The sequence below is a fragment of the Empidonax traillii genome, unplaced genomic scaffold, assembly GCF_003031625.1.
Source record: "Empidonax traillii isolate 1590-97213 ecotype Southwest subspecies unplaced genomic scaffold, ASM303162v1 scaffold217:size1918799, whole genome shotgun sequence".
In the NCBI taxonomy this organism is placed as follows: Eukaryota; Metazoa; Chordata; class Aves; order Passeriformes; family Tyrannidae; genus Empidonax; species Empidonax traillii.
The window spans coordinates 614,345-637,531 of record NW_020955410.1 but is presented as its reverse complement, the minus strand read 5'-3'; the positions used below and the strand labels follow the sequence as shown (position 1 = coordinate 637,531).

The following is a 23,187-nucleotide window of genomic DNA, read 5'->3' as shown; positions in this document are numbered from 1 at the left end:
GCCCAGTGTTGAAACAGAGCAGCATTTGAAAAGCCCTGTGTGTTTGTCCACACAGATTAACGCTTCTCACAATTAACTTGAGCTCTTCAGTAGTTTTAACTGATAGACACAAAACACCGAGGACTACGTTCTGAAAGCACACGTGTGAAACTAGTCAGACTGAATCATGGCAGCAAGTCACATCAATAACTTCTTGAATGCAGATTCAGTTGGAAAACTACTGAGAGCTAGGATTTGACACCACAGCATCTACAGCAAGGTGTTAAAATCAGCATATTACTCTTCTTGTCTGTACAAGACAAGAACCTATGCTACTATATTTAATTAGAAGGAAAGTTTAAAACTCAATCAAAATCAGGAAATATCAGACAAGTGTCAACAGTACTGCCTTAATTCAATACATATGTATGGCTGATTTATGTTTTTAACTAGTGCATAAGTGTTTATATAACATACTGTTACTATCTTTAGGAAGTGTCCTTAGGGAAATACGTATTTTGGCTTTGTTTCCTTTACAATCTAGATTGAATTTTGGTTGTGCTGTGAAATATACAATTTCCAAAACCCCTTTTTTTTTAGCTGTCATATCAAATAATTTCTCTGTATCGTTTAGATACTTTTTAATATTAATCTTAGAGGTTCACAGCATGACCTTCCTGCTTGCACAGACAGATTACACTACCTCTCCACCCAAATAGTTCCAGCTAGCCTGAGCCTGGCACATTTGAAAGTAGGATATTATTGAATTATATATTCTAAAAACACACCATTATAAATAAAGAACAGATAAAGAAATAAAGTTTCCTATGCTTTGTTAACCTAATCAACCTAATAGGTAAAAGACAGACAAAAGGAAAGACATAAATTACACATACTTACATGGCAGTTGTTCAGTTAGTGCTTTTATATATATATATATACATATATATATATAGTCTTTATATATTCCTAATCTATTTTAGGCAAAACTATTTAATTCTTGGTGCAATGCTTACTACTTTTAACATTTGTCCCAGCCATAAAAACTATTTTCTCTGAATACATTGCTAGAAGGAATTGATTTCTTCATTTGTATTTACAAATATAATTTGTTCTTTGGTGTGTATCTGCCAGAACACTCAAAACACCAACTTGATATGCTTCTTGAAGAATGTATCATCACCATCAACCTATAACTTTACTCTTCCTTCAGAAAAGCTGAGGATTAAAAGCATTGCATGTTTAAAACTGCAAATGAAATCAGATTCCTGACCCTAGTGATTTGATATTCACAGCTCAAACGCAGACAAGCCTTATTCTAGATTTAAATATGTAGGTCATCCTCTCCAAGGAAAACTCCATAATTAAAAATAATATTTTTTTAGAATCACATTTATTCTCTCCTTAAAGCTACTCAAATTCAAAGTAAAGTCCATAGAGGTTTAAATATTTCAGAAGCCTGAAAAGAAGGTTATTGTCTGCATTTAAGGAAAGATGATTCAAAGAGTACATAAATCTACTGTTCCTAAACAAAATAAAAAGTACACCAATTAGATAGAAATAGACTGCTCTGGTTCAACAGTTACTTAAAAAACAAATAGATTAGCCATAAAACCCCCCCAAAAAACACTGGCTGTTAGTTATGATGCATGAAAAATTAAAAAATCTTTCTAATTTTCTTTTGTTCATTAGGCTGACTTGGTGCCTAGCAAAGAGAAAAAGAAAGAGGAATAGAATCACTAATATGCAATTAAATAAACATTTTAGAATGACCAGGGTGTCTGGCTACTGTTTTGTTATATCAAGTCCTGTTTCCTACATCACAACCAGTACGCAACAAAAGGATGTCTTCTCCATACTCTCCCTTGGTGCGAGGGAAGGTCATGGAGCAGATCACTTTGAGTGCCATCACACAGCATGTGCAGAACAACCAGGGGATCAGAATCAGCCAGCCTGGGTTTGTGGAAGGCAGATCCTGCTTGACCAACCTGATCTCTTTCTGTGACAAGGTGAGTAGCTTAGTGGATGAGGAAAAGGCTGTGGACATGTCTGCCTGGACTTTAGTAAAGCCTTTGGCACTGTTTCCCACAGCATCTCCTGGAGAAGCTGGCTGCTCATGGCTTGGCTGGATGGGCTCTTCACTGGCTAAAAACTGTCAGGATGGCCGGGCCCAGTGTTGGTGAATGGAGTTACATCCAGCTGGAACCATGTAGATGTGGCACTTAGAGACATGGTTTAGTGGTAAACATGGTGGTGCTGGGTTAATGGTTAGACTCAATGATCTTAGAGTCTTCTCCAGCCTAAATGATTCTACCATTCGAACTGTTATCAATATATTATCACTAGCATTTTGTTGCACAGGAGCAAAATGTATTCGTTGTTCCATACAAGTTCACTGACCTCAGGTAGCAGCCCAAGTGTATTATACAGGTAGACTTAAACAGTTATTTTAGAAGTATGTGTATAGTTTTCATTAACAGTAATAACTCTGATGTTAATATGCCAGCTGTAGGAGTTGACTATGGGACATAAACTGTAGATTTCACTTAACATGTAAACCCCAATATTCTACTCAGGCTGAGTCGTTGAGTCTGCAATATTTGCAGTGACACAAAATCTAATAAACCACAAGAAAGACCGGACTCTTCTGACTTAACACTTTCAGTAACACTCCAATGCAGATTTTTTTATTTTTTTTTTTTTTTTAAATGAAGCATCTTTTCAGTGACACTACATTTTTAGGAGTTTGGTAATAGAATACCTTGAGATTTCCACCTCAGGGTTACTAAATTCAATATTGCCCAGATCAATAGTGACTCAAAGTCATCACCATTTGATGAGAATTTGGAGCTCAGGTTAAAATGTATTATGAGTTTAGACTAGCTCCTAGTGACTAGCTTCATAACTGACACTAACAGGTATGGTTGCTGGCAGTCTCAATATAGAGCCTTAAATTCAATGGGCACATAGACTGATTTACTTTCTGGACCTACAGCAATCCCTCTGAGTCAGGGTTGAGGCACACTAGCAGGACACCATGAGGAATCTCAGACTGATAATTGCTTACTTGTACCTGTCCTAAGAATAAAAAAACATTAGAATACAGACAGATTTTTCAAATACCAGATTTGTGTCATTGCTTAGAAAGAGAAAATAAGTTATTTCAAAACTACATGACCTCAGGCAGCACACTAAAACGGAATAAACCTTCCCCTCACAGACCAATTTATTAAAACATCTGGTTTACACAGCACCTTAATCCTGCTAAGATACAAACTGCTTGCTTAAGAAATTAACATTTTCTAAAAGCCTGGAAACTGCATTCAGGTAATCCGTCATATGACGTCTGATTAGAACAAGTACCACATTATTTGCTACTAAGGAAAAAGCATACTCAGATTTCAAAGCAGCACAGATGTGGGAAGATTCAAGGCAGAAGAGAGCAGGTGGCAGGCTAGCTGGCAATTACGAAATGTGCAAGATTATAAAATTACTAAGATTTAACTGTCAAATCTATACATTTTAAACTAACAAATAATAATCTAGCATTTGTTTGGCATTTTGCCTTTTAACATTATAGAGAGATCTCTTTTGTACATTTAAAGTTATTTTATATCGTTGCTCCACAGCAAGCTTTCAAATAAAACCTTCATGATTAAAAAGCTCACTCAGTTATCAATATCCTATCTCAAACACAGTGCTTTGATGGCCCATGCTGAGAAAAATAAAAACACAAACTGCATTTTGACCAGAAAAGAGTTCCATTTTAACCAGATGATCAGAGTCTACAGTTCAACGGTTAAGAAAAAAATGTTAATTACCATGTTTCCAGCATCTACCAATAAACTGTAAAAACAATGCTTATGTATACTTTTGTTTCACAGTATTTTTCATAATCCTAATTTAAAGGTAAAAAGTATAGCAGATGCAGAAGATGTATGCTACCTAAGCTTCCCAAGCACTGTGCATAAAAATAGTTTTTACTACTCCTGCTTTAGTAAAATCAAGCCAGGTGCTCCTGCAGTATCAAAAACACACAAATGCCAAGAAGTGCAGTAGGATAACATGAAAAACAAAAATAATGAGAAACATCATTTTCTATCCATACATCTGGTCCAGCTGGAAGGGATCAGGCACTGTCTTTTCTCCACCTTTATCTCCCCTTTACAGACCAAGCAAATATGAAAAGGTCAAAAGTATTCACTCCTCATTGAGAAAGAACTTGGAACTCAACCTTCAGAGATGAGTGAGTCAAATAACGATATGGAAAGAAAAGGTGATTCCAGTCAACAAGATGAGGAATCCATAAACCAAAAGGAATTATAATCCTGGTCCCACTGAAGACGACGATAAATCTCCCACTGATTTCTCAAGGGCTAAGATATTCATGAAAGAACAATATTATTCACATAAACAATGAACTCTCATGAAAACAACATGTGTTACAGATCATATAAAATCAAATCAGAACAAAGAATGAGAGAAACCCCACTGAGAAATGATCCAATAGAATGATTCCAAAAACTGTGAATACATATATTCTTGCATGAATATTTGCAGAAATGACAGAACAAGATCAGATGTAACAAAGTATGCCCTTTAATAAGTTGCTTTTCTTTCTTCAAGCTCCACATAACAGGTTGCTCAACAGGAAAGTAAAGAGTTAAATGATTACTGAGTAATGCAATAGTGGCTAACAACATATTCAGGCCACAAAATAATATACCTTGAAGGAAGTCCATTCCCTCCAAATTTCTCTTAATCCCTAACAAGCATACACAGAACATGTTTTCCAGTCACTTTTAATGACAGATTAAAAAAAAAAAAAATCAGAAACTCAAGCTAAGTAAATTAAGCTATTTATCTCAACAACCTGAAAGAAGACCTTGCAGATCTTCCCACTTTCAGAAAGAGAGTACAAACATTCAGTTACAAAACAAAAGTAATTTTAGAAATAAACTTTTTCATTACTTGCTTTGAAGGGTTTTGTTGTATCAGCATGAGGAGGAGCTTTTAGTAATTCCTCTGAGGCTCACAGTCATACGCAGTTTGCATGAATAGTATAAACAGCTCTACATGAATATGCAATTTAGTCTCAGGTAAGTATATGATTTCCGATATAGAAAAAAAACCCTCAAAATCCCACTACTTCATTTCCATGCTTTCAAATACAATGGAGTCACCTTGCACTATTTCCAACAGATCGAGTTTAAGAACAGGATAAAAGGAAATGTTTCATAAACGGTCTGGGCAACATGCTGTAGTTACGCACCTCCCCCTACATGTGTTCCCAAATCTGAACTGAAGCATCCTGGCTGCAAACCAAATTCAGTATTTCTTTCCCTCTGGCAGTAAGTCCCAATAAATTATTACAATTTTACCTAGAATAAAAGTGGAATGAACTGGAAAAACAATGTATCCCCAGTTATTCCCCAACAGCTTCCCTTTTCTAGTCTAAAACTCCACCTATTTAGCCTTCCTTCCTAAATATGATTTTCTAAATTTATTTTTATTACTGACCTAGTCTTTCTGTTAACTATTCTTTTTTTTTTAAAACGTAAGGATCAAAATTGTATAAAAATTCCTAAAGGTGGATGGATCACTGGTACAGAAATGGAGAAAAATTACCTCTTAGTTCTGCAATACTGATATTATCTGAGTATTTTCCAATAGGTCACTTTCTTTTAATATTCAGTTCTAAGTAGAGGGTAAAAAAATGGAAAGACAAGTTCCTTATGAACATAAACTTGGTATGTTCTCAAACTTTGACAGAAGAATAACTTCACTATGATATAAGCACATTTTCAGCCAGCCATGTAACCTTATGAAAAATATGGAAAACATTCCTCTTTCTCCTTCCCTTGGTGGATTATTTTACGATATCTAAGAAGGAAGGTATCTTCTCTATAGCCTGTTCCTTATCTACTTCAATACATAAATCCTATGGAAACAGTAATCAAAAACAATAAAATCACAGAGACTGACTTCAACCTAGCAACTGAACATAATCTGAACTTTTTATCAAACTGGGCACTCTGCAGTGTACAGCACTTCAAAAACACTAGTCTATGGATTACAGGCACCTCTAAAGTAGAAATGTCAGCAGTGCAAATCAGTTGATGAACAATATTAAATTAATTGTAATTGTCTACACTTGGGATACCAACAGCAGGGTCTGCAACTCAATTTCTTATTCCTGGGATACCAACAGCAGGGTCTGCAACTCAATTTCTTATTCCTGGAAGGATGACAAAGTAACATACTACTTTACCAAGCCCCACATGGATAACTGCTCTCAAGGTTGGTTGGCTGTACATAGTCCACAGCCCTGAGCTATCATGCAACACAAGAGAAAACAAACAAACAAACAAAAGCTAACACGCTTCCTTACAAGTGAAGAATGAGAATCCTGAGAAAAATTCTGATGGCAAACTCATTTATGAAAGAGTAACTTTTCTCCACGACAAGCAGAACTGAGAGGTGAATGTTACACACCACTTGATTTCACATCCATGCAAGAGGCAGAAGAGGGAAGCTGACCTAGTTCACATCTCTGATGCAAAGTGAAGAAAAATAAATATTTTTGAAACGGAAAAGGTGTTGAATGACAGTTCGGAACAATTCACTTGTGGTAAAACCATTTTCCTGGTGAGCTTATTATAAATCATATGACACAGACTCATATTACACACAAATGGTTCCTACAGGCTACTAGAGCCAGTAATGCATATTCTCCATCTCTTTGAACAGTTTATGAATCTGTTTCTCTCCACTACTGTATTACATGTCAATGTTGCATCGTGATAACATATTATCTGTCAAGGAAGGGAAACACACCTCATCACAGTTAGTTCAGGTCAAGCACCTTACCCTGACAGCATACCTACAAACTGCCTGCTTGTCCCTAAAATGTTAATCCCTTATGTAATAGCATGTAATTAAAAAAAATACACTTATTAATCAAAGCAATGAGATGCAATACTGAACCTCCAGCTGTAACTCTAGAAAACCAAGTTAGTTTCGTTGAGGATATCTGAAAGGATGTACCTACAACTTGTTCTCTTAGCAGTGTCTGTGAAGACACAACTTCAATATACTCTGTGTGGGAGGTGCAGATCTATAGATGGAATAGGCACAGTCTCATTAAATGTCTTCATTTGCATGGAAATCCAAATACAGACTTAATTTCCATCAGAGGGGAAGGTAAATTTGGGGATCCAGATAGGCAAGCATGCAACCAACCCAAGCTACTGTAAACAAACAAACATCTTTTCTCCTTTAAATATTTGCCCCCACAGCCTGGCAAACAAAGCTGCTCACAGAAATGCAACTAACAGGAATCCAATCCATAGGTACTTCTTGAATTAAGGTAAACAAAAATTGTACATATGCTCTTAGCTCCCAAACAACTCATCTGCAGAGTTAAGGACCTTTGCTTTCTCTAAGCATGTGAAAATATGACCCAGTGTTAAGGATTCCGTGTGTCAATCCCTTACACAGAAGTCAAATGTTAAGCACATTTGCTGAATTGATTTGATACAGAAATACAAAAAAAAAAACCAATGCAGATGTACTAAATCATACAGAACAAAAAAAGTACAAGAGAAAAGTGACAACTGGGAAGTCAGGAGATTTAGGAATTCAATAGTAGTAGATGGTTAAACATGTTAGCCAAAATTCAAATTATTTTAGGAAAAAATTCAGGTCTGGCTAAAAATGGGAGAAGAATCTTTTTCACAGGCTTGAAAACAAATGAGTAAGCAAATCTGCAGCTGAGAGGAATCAAACAAATAACAGCAGCAACTTCTTTCACTATTATGACACTGAAGTCAATGTATTGCCCAATCTCCACTCCAAATACACCCTTCTCATCTGTCTTCCAAGAAAGGCAGGTTTTCAAATCAGGAAACCAATTTACAGCATTTTTTCTGTCATCTGTGCATCTCAGTTCTAAGATGAAAACTAAACATTTTCAAAGTAGTATGATTTAATAAAATTTACCAGAACACAAATTTACTAACTACCACTAAGAAACCTTTTCTCCAAGTAGAAAGAACCTTAACAAAGGCCTAAATCAATTTGTTAGGACTTTTCCAGATGAAATGCACAAAATACATAAGTAGTTCCATAATCAAAAGATTAAGAAATATATATTATGAAAGTTTCTTTTTCCTTTGCCTTTTTTTAATAGAGAAGAATCTATTCTTGCAAGCAATGTTATTAACTGCAATTAAAAGAAAGAACCAAGCCTCATATAACTTTACAGCATTATATTCTACTAATTTCTAGTGAACAAGAACAGTCATAGAGAGCATTCATACAGTTTAGTCAATGACATCCTACTACAACATTTCCAGTATTGTTATATAAATTACACTGAACATTAACAGAATTTTTTCTGTTATGTCTCTGACAGACATGTACTACTTCTCTAGACTTCAGTGGTATATGAATATTGTGGTAGTATACACACAATATTCCATTTTCCTAAGAGGGAAGCAAATGAATCAACATTTAAAATATAAAACAACATGAAAGACTTTAAACTTACCTTCTTTTTTTGTGTCCTGTTCCTGCCTCCCAGCCAATCATCCATCTGTTCCTCAATCTCTTCAATTGAAGCTCCATGATCATATGATGGTACATATGCATTTGATTCCAGAGCCATGTACACAGGGAATTCTAATTTCGGTTTCTTGACTTTAGGTTTCTTCTCCTCTACACAAAAGTAAAAAAAGAAGAAAAAGTAATGCTACTAGTATTGCAGAGATGAGCAATTCAGAAGCAGGCTTAGCTCCTCAACTCTTAATCCTACATTAAATTTTCCACTGAGGAAAGGGCTTCAATTTCCTTGTTAAAAAGAGGAGCAGAGTTTTGCACAATAATTTTATTTTTATTAGAAGTAAAGAGCGATGCACCCACTTAGCCCCTCTTCTGTCTGAACTATGCCTTTAAGGGCCAGATGAGCTCCTCAAAATCAGTTAGCTCTTGTTACTGCTGCACCGCCTGGCAATGAAGATTAGTACAGGCAAAAGCACAGGAGCTGTTAAAAGATTTCACAAGTTCAGCTAGCTTCAGAGGCACTGGCAAAGCTAGAAATGTTATGTTTAGATCATTTTTGTATTACTTTATGGTCAGCTACGTTGACTACTAACTTCTAAGCCAATGGATTGCATCTCTATTCTCATATTTCTGCAACTACAAACGGCTCTGTTCCAGCACTTAGGCATTTAGGGAGTTGGACCTCATTTCTCACACTGACCACTGTTCTCTGCTCTCTCTGTCCTTCAAATCATAAACGGGAGCAGCAAACTTAAAGGACAGATAGGAAGGAGGGACAACATAACCTAAACCTCAGCAAATAAAATTATCTCAGAAGAAAGATTTAAGATGGAAAATTGACAGAGCTGTTGGAAAGACAAGAAGATGAGGGGCAGAAAGAGAAGCTTGAACACTCAGGTGTGCCCAGTGTGACTCTTCTGGTTTTTTCCTCATGTTTTAAAAATATGCTGTATTCACAATAACTAGATGCTTCTAAACTGAAAGAACTGATCTAATACTTCACTGCAACCAAGAGAGAAATTCTACTCTGACTCCATCTTTCCACTCTACTGCATGGTTTTATGCTCCCTGTCTTCTACTGTGCTTCAACAGTCATTCAATCACTTAGCAAACTAACTCAGTTCCCTAAGCTAGTAGAAAATTACTCTTTACTTGCAAACAAAAACATCCAAGTCATTGAAAGGTGGTGGGCAAGGAAAAGAAGAACCATACTTGCCAGCAGCAGAGGGCTGTAAGACCAGCTTATCTGCCTTTCCAACCACGCCCTAATACTTCAGAGGAGAAAAGTGTTTTTTTCATGGAAACTTTCTTTTAAAAATTCTGAAGGGGGCAGAGGACTATTCCCTACAGGCTCTGATGCAGAATTTCTTCTCCTAACTGTATATGTGCAGAACAGCACAATGAAAAAAAACTCCGCAGATTTGACAAACTCCTAGGAACTATTTAAGAAAACAATAGAAGGAGAGAGAACAATTTCATGGCACCTTTCAAAAGTCCAAAAAGAACTGGAAATTTATACAGATCTTGCAAGTTAACAGCATGACTGATTAAACTCTTCATTGTTCAGTTTCATTGTACATTGTTCAGAGATGTATTTTTGTAAAAAATCTTTAACTTTGCTTGTCAAATTGCTCTCAATAAATGAAATACTAAGTAAAAACTTGTGTTTGGAATTTTTTAGCATCCCTCTACAGGCATGCACAGTAAATACAATGAAATGACAGATGCTCCCTAAAAAACAAAACTAAGTGAAAACCCAAAAGTATTAACACCAGCATTTTTCTCATTGTGCAGATGTTATTAAAGACAACATTGGTGCAAAATTCTTTTTGCCTATTTCAAAAGGTAGTTTTTATAATCAAATCACATATATTTAATATTATCTCATTTTACTCTCAAAATGCCACGTGTAACAGCTTCTGGCATCAGAGTTAAGATCTGCATGGATAAGTAACAATGGCTTCACCAGCTATTTACCCCAAACACATTTACTGGCAAAAATATTCTAGCACATTAACTTAAATGACAATTTTCATCACTGTATTTCAATCCTTCAAAATAATCAAATCTACCGTGTGTTCACTTGGAATTACTAAACAGTGGAGACAGTTGGCTTTTCCTCTATCTTGTACCCCATTGCCTACTGTTTATTAATTTTCCCTCTCAAAATATGCAAATAGTTAAAGCCTGAATGCTTCTAACCAACATTTAAAAATGAAGAGCAGAGCCTGCCAATAGGTCATCTAGGCTCTTTCTGCAGTTTTCAGAAAAAATTCTGTGACAGCATTTCCAGAAGACACTGCACCTCTCTTTAAAATGAGGTATCAAAGACAGTATCTAGGCTTGCTTCGGACAGTTAAGTGACAGAGGAAGACCTAACATAGATAAGACACCCTGCTGTTTGCTGACTATCAAAGGAACACAAAATCTCACCTAGAGAAGATGGCTGTGCAACCTCAAACAAGCACTCAACCAGAATTAAAAAAACCTTATCTCTACTGTCTCCCATGCATATACAAAATGATGAAGGAGTTCAGCATATCCCTTAAATACCACAATGGCTGTTATATTGAATTTAAAAAAAAAAAAAAAAATTGAAGTCACAGCACCTTTGACACAGGGCTCCCAATAACCCATTGAGAACAGTTTCACCTCAGAATTTTCAAAGCCACTTTTAAAAACAGGATTGCATATAAAAATGGTTTAATGGTAACATCATGAAGGATTTTGGACAGAGGAAGTTCAGAAGTTATGTTCAGAGATACGATGTCTCAACTTAAGGCAGCCAAGTACTGTTGCTCTTTCAGATGAAGATGGAGAAAGCAAAACCTCACTGAAACTATTTCACCCAAACAGAAGTCCACAGGAAATACCTAAGAAGAAAACCTCCCTCCTTCATGTTATCATTTCATTATCAGCAATTCATGGCAGCCCAAAAGACACTTCCAATCTGACCTGGTGCTTCCCCCTGAAGAGAATACGGATCAGGTTTTCCAAATAGTAGATAACGCCTAGACAGCTGAATCCTGTATCTGCTAAGGCTTGACAGCCAGCCAGGAAGCTGGTGCAGCTGCCACCACCACAACCTAAAGTAAGGATGTGGTTGATTGTGCTGACAGTAGTGACAACTGGAGCTGTGATTCAGAGTTTTGAAATCCAAGTGTTCCCTTAATACTTAGTGTTGTCCTCTAATGGTGTTGGGTTTAGCCCATCCACTATAACAGAACAGGCTTTTCAAATGCATTTTTCCTCCTCCAGTCTCAAGTACTGTTCTAATACTGTTACACATAAAACTAAATGAAATGCAGGAAAAACATTCAGAAATAGATTCCTCTCAGTTTTATTTATGACTGTCTGCTGGAGACCCAATGGGACCACTGTGCCCTACGTGGGCACCAATATCCAGCAACCCTTGACTATGAGCAGAGTTACTGGTGCTCATACAACTCAGTGCAGCGGAGACAAAACAATCTTGGTAAAAACAGAGCCTGACTTCAAGCTCAGTAGGGTGAGTATGATGAATAGCTTACTCTCATTACTATTTTCTGAGAACATCATTTACTTTAATTGCCAAATTACAGTGTAGTAACTTTGCTAGTTTATTAAAAAAAATAAAAAAACAAGGCAACAGCAGAAAGTAAATGGAATCCGAGATCATAAGCACAATGGAAATTTTTTTATATCTACCACTCCAATGTAAAATGATTCATGACTTTACAGAGTTCTAGTTCTTCTGTAGCAGATGAAATTTTATCATTTGCTGATTTCATACTGCAAGGATACTAATTTTCTATGAGTATTTTCCACCTTCAAAACTATCAAGTTCTTTACCAGAAGAATAAATTTGACTGCGTATTTAACAACTTAAGAGCTAAAAAAAGAGGTATGGAGCTATGTCCCCTATGTCTGAACATCACATAAACACACACATCACTGGGATGTCCAGAACTTAACAGACAACACACAGCTAACTCTCATAAAGTATATAATTTTATGTTTCTAAAGGTCTCCAATACTACCCCTGTACTGGCTATACATTTTCCTAGTTTATGGTGCCACGATCTGGGTTTTGAAGTCTGATGAATTACTTGCACATGATCAGATACTTTGACCTTCCTTGTTACTTCTTCCACTCTGTTACTACATTAATTTTATCAGTGGCGGAATTAATAGTATCTGGCTAATGATTTTTTGCTTTAAGATATATCAGCTGTCAGATAAGGAACCAGCTAGCCTTTTTGGATCAAGTAATCATGTACTAAAACAGCGGTGCTTTTTCCATAACGAGTATCAGAGGTCCTGTATTTTAAAGAAAAATATATACTGATTTTACATGTTAGTTGATGTAAATAAAAAGAATTCAGAGAATTTTTCACAGAAAGAAAAAACTGCTTCATACAGAAAGAAATTAACCAAAAACAAGTTCTGAACTTCTGCAAAGAAACTATAACACATCCAATTGTAGCTCCCTCTCTCTTCAAGCCTTCTAAGCTTTAAGTATGCACAAGAATTCATGGAAAATATAGTCAAAAAAGACAGTGATGTCTTGAAAAAATCAAATGGACAGGCTGCCTCATATCTCATGCATTGATAAGCAAGAAATATGAACCACACACAGAGGTAGACAGCAAACATTGTTTTGTCAAATCAGTAAGATACTGCACTGAGATTTCTTTTTTCAACACTGCTCACTTACCTAGTGAGTATAACTATGTGAGTGAGGTAACTGTGAAAGACAACCAAAGCTTTTAGAACATTAAAATTTGTTTAAACATGACAGAGAAACATTCACTTGCATGTACAGCAACACAGTCAGACAGAACACAACCCAGAAGTCTGGAAAAAATTTTTACTAAGGTTTTGACAGTGTTGAAGAAATGGAGCAAACCATGTTCAATATCAATGGAAATATGGGGCAAACACAGATATATTCAAAAAAGTACACATTTCTGTACTCATAATAAAGTCCATGGGATTATATGAATGTGTCATGAGTTAGAGACAGATATACACCTCTGCTGTATTGAGACCTACAGGCTAGTTTATTTTTCAAGCAAACTGACTAAAGACATGCTCAAGGTTGAATGTATCCTCAGCTACAAAAAACTTCTCATAGGCTGCAGATTTTGATGCCTTTCATCTTTTTCTCTGAGTATCTATCCTTCCCAAACTCCTAATTCCCCCTCAAATAAAAAAGGGTTAGAAACAAGGCTCCAGTATTTAAAAGGTGATTTGCCTTCCAACAAACATATAATGAAATGTGCATTCCCCTCATACACTGCAGGTTAGTGGAATATTTTCCATAAAATCTGAAGCAAGTTTTGCAGGCAGAGGTATCGTACAAGCCTAGTTGAAACAACTGGGAAAAGCACACGAGCTTGCAAGTTCAAAATTCTTTCAGCGGGCCTGCCAAAACAATCAGTGAAATGGATGATACATAGTTTGCCATAATCAGGCTTCAGAGGTAACAACTAAGTGATCAGAACATTCACACCCTCACCGACCAAAAAAGCATGCATTGCATGAATTAATTTTCTCTGAACTTTCCTGTCAGCAAATCATTACTGAGCAGACATGTCAACACTGCATTTTGGCAGAGATTAATACTAAACACAATTATCCAAGATATTTGTCAATTATTTGGAAGTAAAAGGAAAGTCACCTTCAATATAGTGCTAGATTCCATCAGTTTGGTCAAAATGCTTTACAGCGAAGAGGAAAGCACAGGAAGAAGTAGGAACACAGACCAACTGGTAGTCTGGGACCAAGCAAAAGAATTTTTGAAAAATACACAGTTAAGGACCTTATGCCTTATCTGCACTTACGAGGGACTGTGTGCAAGGAACCTCTGATGTAAGGGCTCACAGTTATGGTGGACAAGCAACCTGAAATGAGCTATCAGAGCAATAGGAACTCAGGTAATCTGTGATTCTGTAAACAGAATAATCACAGAAGAAACAAAATTTTATAATAAGATGATACAAACTATAGAAGACTATATACGAACCCAGGCCCCAATACATTGAAAAACTAAGTAAGTACAGAAGATCCACAAAAATTAAGGGCTAAGGAAATACTTTATATTAAGAAAACCTGCAGGTAAATAAAACTTTTTTAGGCATAGACAAATGCTAATAATGAACTACTGAAAACTACAGCTAGAGAAATCCATACTGAAACTAAGATATAACTATATAATAGTAAAATTAATTGTTTCAACAAACCATGAAGAACAGAAGGCATTTCGAGGTCTTCTGATCAATAAAATTTCTTGTATGACAAGATGCACAAAGCTAAAGTGCATCACTGGTACAAGTCAAACAAGACAAGTCAAGAGAATCAGTATTTTTCACTGACTTTTGACAATACGGGTCTAAAATAAACACATTATACTGAATGATCTCATGATGTCTCCTATCCTAGCTTTCATGAAACAATATAAAAAGTTACCCAAGCAGCATGTCTGGAAAGGGAGAATAACCAAGCCTAACCAAACATGATCAAATGTACGAAAGGTTTCTCTACAGCTCTGGATGTTTGGTGGCAGGCACTCGGGTAAGAGTGCTTTGCTCTAAGGCCCTGTGAAGAGATAAATCATAACCACATCCAACTACATCACACCACATCATAAAAGCCCAACACAGAAAAGCAGCCCTAGTCATGCAGCCATAGGACTTATAACTTTGTACTTCAAAGCTTGAATAATGAGAACAATAAGGAAAAAGCCCCAAAAAACTACCAACTATTCAAAATGGTTTATAACTAGAAACAAAACAGTTACTTGCCACAGATTATTCCAGATGCCTTATACATCATGGCAAGAACTCTGGACTTACAATGCAAACACATTTGGTAACTGGGATGCCAGTGAAGAGTTCACCTGCAATATCCAGCAGGTACCATTTCTTTGAAAAAGCATATTGTAAAAATTAATGGTAAGTCTTCATATTGAAAGACAGAGAAAAGAAACTAAGAAGAATGGAAAGCAAGAGAACTGCCAAGGCTAAGTATAAAGGAAGAAAAATAGATGCTTTTCCCCCCAAATCGATGTGGTTGAAAGAAGTATCCATGCAAAAAGAGCTTGAGAGCTGCAAGAATTTGTTCTGATAACTACTCAAACCTTGCAATTTAAATTTAAAAACTGTCAGAGTCATCTGTCCTGACACTGTATCTTTAAGTCATCTTAGTTTAATGACTGTTCAGTTCAGCTAATACATACTCTATTTTACATCCTGTGACTATAAAGGACATATTGTTAAAGAATCATTCCCTGATGAAGGGATCACACGCATGAGACACTACAGAAGAGGAAGAAGTTGAAAGAAAGTTTATTAATTAAACTACTTTCATTTAAAAATAAATTTTTTATTCCGGTATCTAAATATGAAAAATGCATCAGAAAATGTAAGACAAAACATCTCTATTTTTGTCCCTAAAACACACAGTTATCTGTAATTCCACACAATACTGTATTTCCTAGAAACATAAGGTTATATTTTTGTAAGGTAAGGTTGCTATATTTTATTAAGGTAGTAATGACCGTTTTGAATGGATTGAGAAGTGATAAGAAGCACTGCAAAAGTGCTACAAAAATAAATCAAAAATGTGCATAATATTGACTTATCAAGAAATTATTTGTTCACACTCCTTACCAAATATAGCACTTCAGTGACATCTTAATACTATCCTCTTGTTCCTATTGTGCAAATTACATTTTCCTCCTCCAGTACCATTCTCTGGTTTTAGTTCAAGCCACCTACAGAATACTGCACACTTTGAGCAGGAAAGCAGATAGACATGGGGGCAAACCAGCAATTAGGCCATGAAAAAACAAGCACTGTAAAACAGCTATTGCTAATCAGCATGAGATACATTTACTCAATTAGATAGATGGAACTGTTATTATGAACTCGCATCCCAGGGATGGTCTCTAAAATTAAGAAGAATGGGGGCAAACAAAATGCACACTTGGTGATTTACAACCTTTCTATGCTAATTGGGAAGTGACAATGCGGAGCAACATAATGAAATAAGCAAATTTAGTAGGTGCTTTGCACACAAGCTTCAGGAAAAAATGATATAATTTTTTTTTTTTTCCTACAGTAACATGGATGCATCTCTTGTTCCTCTTTTGGGAGTCTTGTTTATTTTTTTAAAAGGTAACTGACAGCTCACTCTGCTGCCCAGCTCTCGCACTGCTACGGCTGACTAAATAATCCTGTGCCAAATTTCAAACTCCGCTAATTACAGGTGGTGACTCTCGATCCTTCTTGTTGTTCCCTGCCAGCAAGCCTACCAAGGGAGGGCAGGATGCCACCAGTGACACAGGAGAGAACTGGACCCCGTTCTCACGAGTGACACCGGGTCACCTGGCAGACATGGGGGTTATGCCGTGTGGCACCCAGCAGTGTGACAGGGGACAGGGGGTGCTTCTCTCAGAGGTCAGGGGTAACCCGGAGGGGGAAGTGCGCCAACCTCACACCTCACCTGTGGGCACTGCTACTGAGGTAACAAAAAAAAAAAAAAGTAACCTTTCAGTGACACAGCAGTCCGCACACTACAATTTAATGACTTTATACTTTCATTTGCTTCTGCTTTCAAAAAGTAGTCCTTTTAAAACATTAGTTCACAGATTTCAATGAGGAATGCATGTAAGCTATTATGAACAATGGTAATACACTGCTATCTGACAATTTAACAAGTTTTTAATAACCCAAGTCAAGACCCTTTTCAAGGGCCTATTTTGTGGTAGGTATCTCAAACATAATGGCAGGCCTCCCTAATAAGCATCAAATGCACTATTTTGCTAGATTTGGCCTGGGTCCACGATGCTCACTGAGGTGCTGAATGTTATCCATTTTCCCCAAAATGGATTCAGCTACAGAGAAGTTGGGAATTACCACTGAAACTGGATCTCTTTGCTGATTTCACAAAATTAAGCTATTTTGTAAATATAAATAATGCAGCTGTATTTTAAGTGCCTAACGGCCTAGGCATACTCCAAGCTAGTAAATTATCACAGGGCACTCAATGCACTTGTCAGCATAAAGGAACTTAAAAGCATGCACTTAAGTACAGTAAATTAAGCAAGCATGCACATACAAACAGACAAAAAACTTTTTAAATTGTCTTCAGAAAAGGTTAGGTTTAGTCATTGTCAAAAGCAATGAACTGCAACAAGAAAAGGAAAAGTCACCCATAATTATTCTGAATACTTTATTAAGGGAAATGTTAATGGCTTTCTCTGGTCTTTTATAAGAGCGTAAAGACTTGAAAGCATTTATTCCAACAACAGCATGAATCCATCTCTGAAGTCTGCATTCATGCATCTGGAAATTCACATTATGTTTACTTCCTATCACAAAAATCAACTCAATATGCACAAAAGAATTATTACACACATTATTTAAAATATATTTACAGACAAAGAGAATACAAAAACTCAAAATGTCACTTCAGAAAATGTTTACTTCAAGATCTATAATTTTGACACCTCCTGCTCCTGTAAAGCAACATTTCTAGCAAGGTATGTTGTTTTTGCTATGATGTATCTACCACCTGAGTTTTAAGCTTCTATAGGAACAAACCAGAAACCTACTGCAAAATTAGCCACAAAATTAAAAGCTTATTTAAATTTAACAGCAGTACAGGACTATTTAAAGCATGTAGTTTAGGAGATTATAAAAATGTTTGTTCATATACATCCAGCTGCAGAAGGCATATCATATTACATCTTTGTTTATTAAGACAGTGGTAAAAACTCACTCTGAAGTGTTTCAAGTTCAGCCTTAGCCAGGGCATCTTCTTTCGCCTTCATTTTTGTTTCTTTATATTCTACATATAATTGTCTGGCATCCTTTAAGAAAACGTTGCAATGGCATTAGCATCCTTATACAAACAAGTTATTGCAATGGCTCTGTTTTAAGTTCTCAATTAACCTCGAAAAAAAATTTTAAGATATATTTGTTTCCTTGAGTTACATCAATTTTCAGTCTAGAATTATTTGCTCAGAATGCAGAATTTGTGTATTAAAGGTTCAAACATAATAGCATTGATATTACAGACCATGATGCTCACTGACAACCTGAAAAGCAAAATGGTTAGAGAAACTACCTAGAGCTTTGGAAGAGACTATTTACCCCACCCTTGCCTTTGCTCACATCAGCAATCTGGAAGTTCAACAGAGAAAGAAAAGTTCTTAGTTAAAGTAGTGTGTGCAGGGACAAACAAAAACAACTGCTAGGCAGCAGCTACCTTAGTGTGAACTCATTAAGGTAACATGTTAGTTCCAGCTTGTTCCTCTTTCTTTTTTAAACCAACTTCTACATTGCTATTAAAGTGTTGAAAATAATAGATACTGTTTTTTGTTTTCTCCAAGAATTAGATTCTAATTTGAAATCTATATAGCAAATGTATACATGAAAGAGTCACAGTCTTGTCACAAATACTACAATAAGATACACGTTTCCAAAATCTGATGAATTAATAATTATAAATTTGCATTGAAAGCTTTCCAAATTGAACAACCAGATTGCTGAAGTAAGAAGTACGGAGAGTTTTCTTACTCTCACTTACCAGTTTAAGAGATTTCTATACTCATTCAAAACCAAGGAATTTATGATAGAAATGTTGAAATACACAAGTTGTTACTTATCTTTAACAAGCATGCAGAATATCTACTGTATTATGTAAAAATTAATTACAGAATTAGATAAACTTAATTTTAGTTCTTTATAGCCAAAAATAATTTCTTGTTATTACACTAACAGCACCATTGTATACATTAAAGGGTGATTTAAATTTTAATGTAGAATGTATTATTAAAAAAAATTTACTACTGTTTTACAATTTCAACTAAAATTCCATAGATCTGAACACAACCTGGTATCATTAACATGAAATAAGACATCTTAACAAATCTTGAAAAGAAAAACTGAGGTAAGCAGCCATTGCTGGCTCTAATGGTAGAAATCATTCAAAACCATTTCTCCCTACAATGATACTGTGACACAACAGTTGTTACGCTGGCATTTACCCCTGCAAAGATACTTGAGGGAGGTGGGAAAACACAGGACAGGAACCATGGCCCAGCTCTGAGCAGAACCTTGTAATGTTTTGGAGACATCTCATCAATACAAGTCAGGAGCCTTGAAGAACAACTCTAACAAATTGTCACAAAAGATCAGTGAGGTTCCATCTCCTTCCAAAAAAGCTCTTCTTACTCACTATTTGTCTTTACATTGGATACAGGAAATGGGAAGTTATGTTTCTTTGCCAGGTGTATGTAGAAATCACCAAACGCAGAATTTTAAAGAGTTTACATAACTTTTTGCTGCTGGAACATAATAGAAGAGAGTATCTCACATGCTTACAGTTTTGGGTTTGGGGAGGGGAAGAGGGTTTTTTTGTGGTTTTAGTAAAACTGTGGCTAAAAAAACGTGTAGGTACAGGAGGACTAGTATTAACATTTGAGGAAGCATATTCAGTTTCTATGTTAGAACACTGAATTACAGAATTAGGATCAACATTGATTCTCTTTTTTATATATATTTTATATATAATTATATTTATATTATATTTTATATTTATTACTGGTTCTTTTTTTATATATAATTATATTTATATTATATTTTATATTTATTACTGGTTCTTTTTTATATATATACATTTACCTGAAATATGAATTCCCTACCACATATGGAAACTTTCCTTATACTCTGCAGATCTGGACTATTTGTTTCATTAAGAAACAGGAACAGCCATAAATGCAAAGGTTTACTCTGCTGTAAGTTTGAGACGTTTGGGTTTTTGGCATACACAGGACTCAGATATACTGATATCCAAAAAACGCTTTTGTTTAAGGCTATGATTTCAAAATGGCTACAATTAACTGGCATTTAAATTTAACCCATTTGACACTGAAAGCCAATATTTGATGCTAAATTCTGGAGTAAAATCCATTATTGCTTGTGGGATCTCCAGACAGCAGGCACTAGGGGGTAACTGTCAATCTCTCCAGCACGTCAATCACAGAACAATTGGAAATGTGGCTCAGATGAAAATGAGACACAATAGCTGAACAACAAAGAAAACTAGTCAGAAGTACATAAATGAAATTTGGTAGTACTGTTGCTTTATAGATATAAAATGGATTAGCACTACAAATGGAGTAATACGCAGGTAATAAAGGCAACATCAGTCTTTTATCTTATTGATAAGTTTATTATGGCTGGTACCATAATAACAAGAAAAAGGGGAGAGTGCACATTTTGAAGCACAGACAAATGTACACATATAAAGAAATACAAGGAAAAAAAAACAACTAAAAGTTGTATTAAAAATGGATTTTGAAGATTTGAAAAATCAAATCCTTCCCACAAAAGTATAAGAAATGGTTCTACAGGTTGTAAAGAGAAATTAAAAGGCATATCTGAGTAAAGATTTTAGCCATAGACACAAAATTTTACGGGTATTAGACCTTACAGGTCAAAATGAAAAAACACTAGAAAACCATTTAAAATAGGAAGTTCTTTGAAGAAAACTTCTGCCTTAACATAAATAAGCCCATTTCAATTTACTCCTCATTAGCTTTCAATCAGTCTAAACAGGAATATTCATTTTCAAGCATATTCAGTTTTGATAGCATAAGTATTTAAAAATAGATCTATGTTCAGATTTTTTAATTTCATTTTGTCTCAGTGCAAACGTTTCAGGGCCCTAAAGGGCCCTGGCAACATCAATACAGTCTTTTCCAATCTAATGCTCCTCTCCCAAGAATCAGCTCAAGTATCTGCAACATCAAAATTTTATACCTGATGTATACTTCACCTTCAAGAGGTAATAAACATAAGAAAAGCAACATTTTTGTACTTCTGGGGATGGAAAGACACAGTGAAAAGAGACACACAAGTACAAAGTTTGCAACTGTTCTATCTAAAAGCTCCACCTTACTTAATCAGAAATATTTTGTTCTCATTTGTAGGAGTTTAAGAAGTTTTCAGAAAGAACATCAATACAAATATATTACTTCTTCTCACTATCAAAGCAGTAACATGTAATTAGTTAAGCAAAAATAATAAAGAAGAGGGCTGATATATGCCAGTTTCTTATAGTACGATTTCAAACACAGACTTTCCAAAAAGAAACAGAATGAAAGAAAGAATATATTGGAAATGCAAAGTTCTGCTGTTAGTATTTCTAAATTATATTTAAACTGTCATATATAGGAAGTTCCTGTGTTTACCCTCATATTTAATGAAAAATTCAAAAAGTGTTGTGGAATAAAAATAAAAACACTTATTATATTTTCAATATTTTAGTCAGAAATAAGAACGAAGAATACTGGAAATTTCTTGAAAATACAGTTTCTCTCTATACCACTATCATGTCATGTTAATAAATTTGAAATTGCCAAGACAAAACTGAGCTTGAGTTACGCAGAAACAGAAATATTTGATACTGGATTTCCAAGGGGGTTTTCTCATTTGTTTGGGGCTTTGGGGTTTTGGTTGGGATTTGGGGTGGTTTTTTGTTTGTTTGTTGCTTTTAAATCACCAGATACAGCATTTATTCAAACTGTGCTAATTCTAGAACCAAAAACTTCAGTTCTGAGTAAGACTCAGGCATTTTGGCCTCTCCTTGACTTTTGGAGAAGGTTATAAAGGTTTTCTTTGTTTGCTTCGCGGTTTTTTGGTTTGGGTTTTTTCCTCCAGTTAATCTTGCTGGTTTTCTGGTCTACCTCAGAAACACTGGAGATTAGGAGAAAGAAGGCAAACATTGGAAACAACTTGCTGTATTTGTAATATGTGAATCTTCATCTCAGTTCCACATTTTGGTCCTCTAGGTAAGGGACTGATACAAACAAAATGCATCCCCTTAGAGTTTACAGTTAACTGAAAACTCTCCCACAAGCATATTTAAAATCAGTATATTGAAATAATTTTCTTTGGACTAATTTTTACTAAATCAATTTACAGACTTGAAGATGAATACCTGTATGGAGTTCCTGAACCAGTTTTTTGGGTTTTTTAAGTGCAGTGTCATTGTAAAATTTATATGAAAAAAGGGGAGAAAGGAGTTAAATTAAATTTACCGCAACAGTCAACCTTCAATTTGCTATTTCTATGCAATAAAAATGCAAGCCATTATACCACAGCAAAAATACTTTTTGGATGGGTTTCTAAACTAGTGATTTCAATGTGTTATAGTAAGAAATAATGTTTTAAAAAAAGAGTTGAACATTATGATTCATACTTCTCTTTGGCATTTCTACATCTTTGCCCAAAGGCAATCTAGTAAATAAATAAGAATTACACTATTTTCTCCTGTGTAACCAGAAAATCCCGCTCTGACCTTGGAACAATCCCAGGTGTGGCAAGGCTCTTCAGCTGCGTACAGCCCCTGGGCAGCTGCAGTGTGGCTCCCAAGCCTCGGCTGCACCAGGTGACCAGCAGCTGGCTGTGGCACTGCAGTACCTGCTGGGAATTCCACATGCCCAGTGGTGAGACAAAGGCAGCCACAAGTGGGAACAGAGGCCAGTGCTGCAAGGCCTCTCTGGGACCCATTTCACACCCCATGAAGCCTTACACCACAACAGAGCTGCTCCATTAACTGAGAGCCAGTGTTGCCCCGGACACAGGAGCTCCC

The 23,187-nt window shown here is 35.8% G+C and overlaps 1 protein-coding gene across 1 annotated transcript in view; it reads right to left on the bottom strand.

The window, feature by feature from the left end:
• DNAJC1 (DnaJ heat shock protein family (Hsp40) member C1) overlaps nucleotides 1–23,187 on the bottom strand; it is a 103,082-nt gene that overhangs the window by 28,901 nt on the left and 50,994 nt on the right. The window contains exons 7-8 of the mRNA XM_027887601.1: nucleotides 18,307–18,397; nucleotides 8,531–8,697 (exon numbers count right to left, since the gene is read on the bottom strand). Of these exons, the coding sequence (XP_027743402.1) occupies nucleotides 8,531–8,697; nucleotides 18,307–18,397 (258 nt within the window). The remainder of the gene's footprint in view (nucleotides 1–8,530; nucleotides 8,698–18,306; nucleotides 18,398–23,187) is intronic.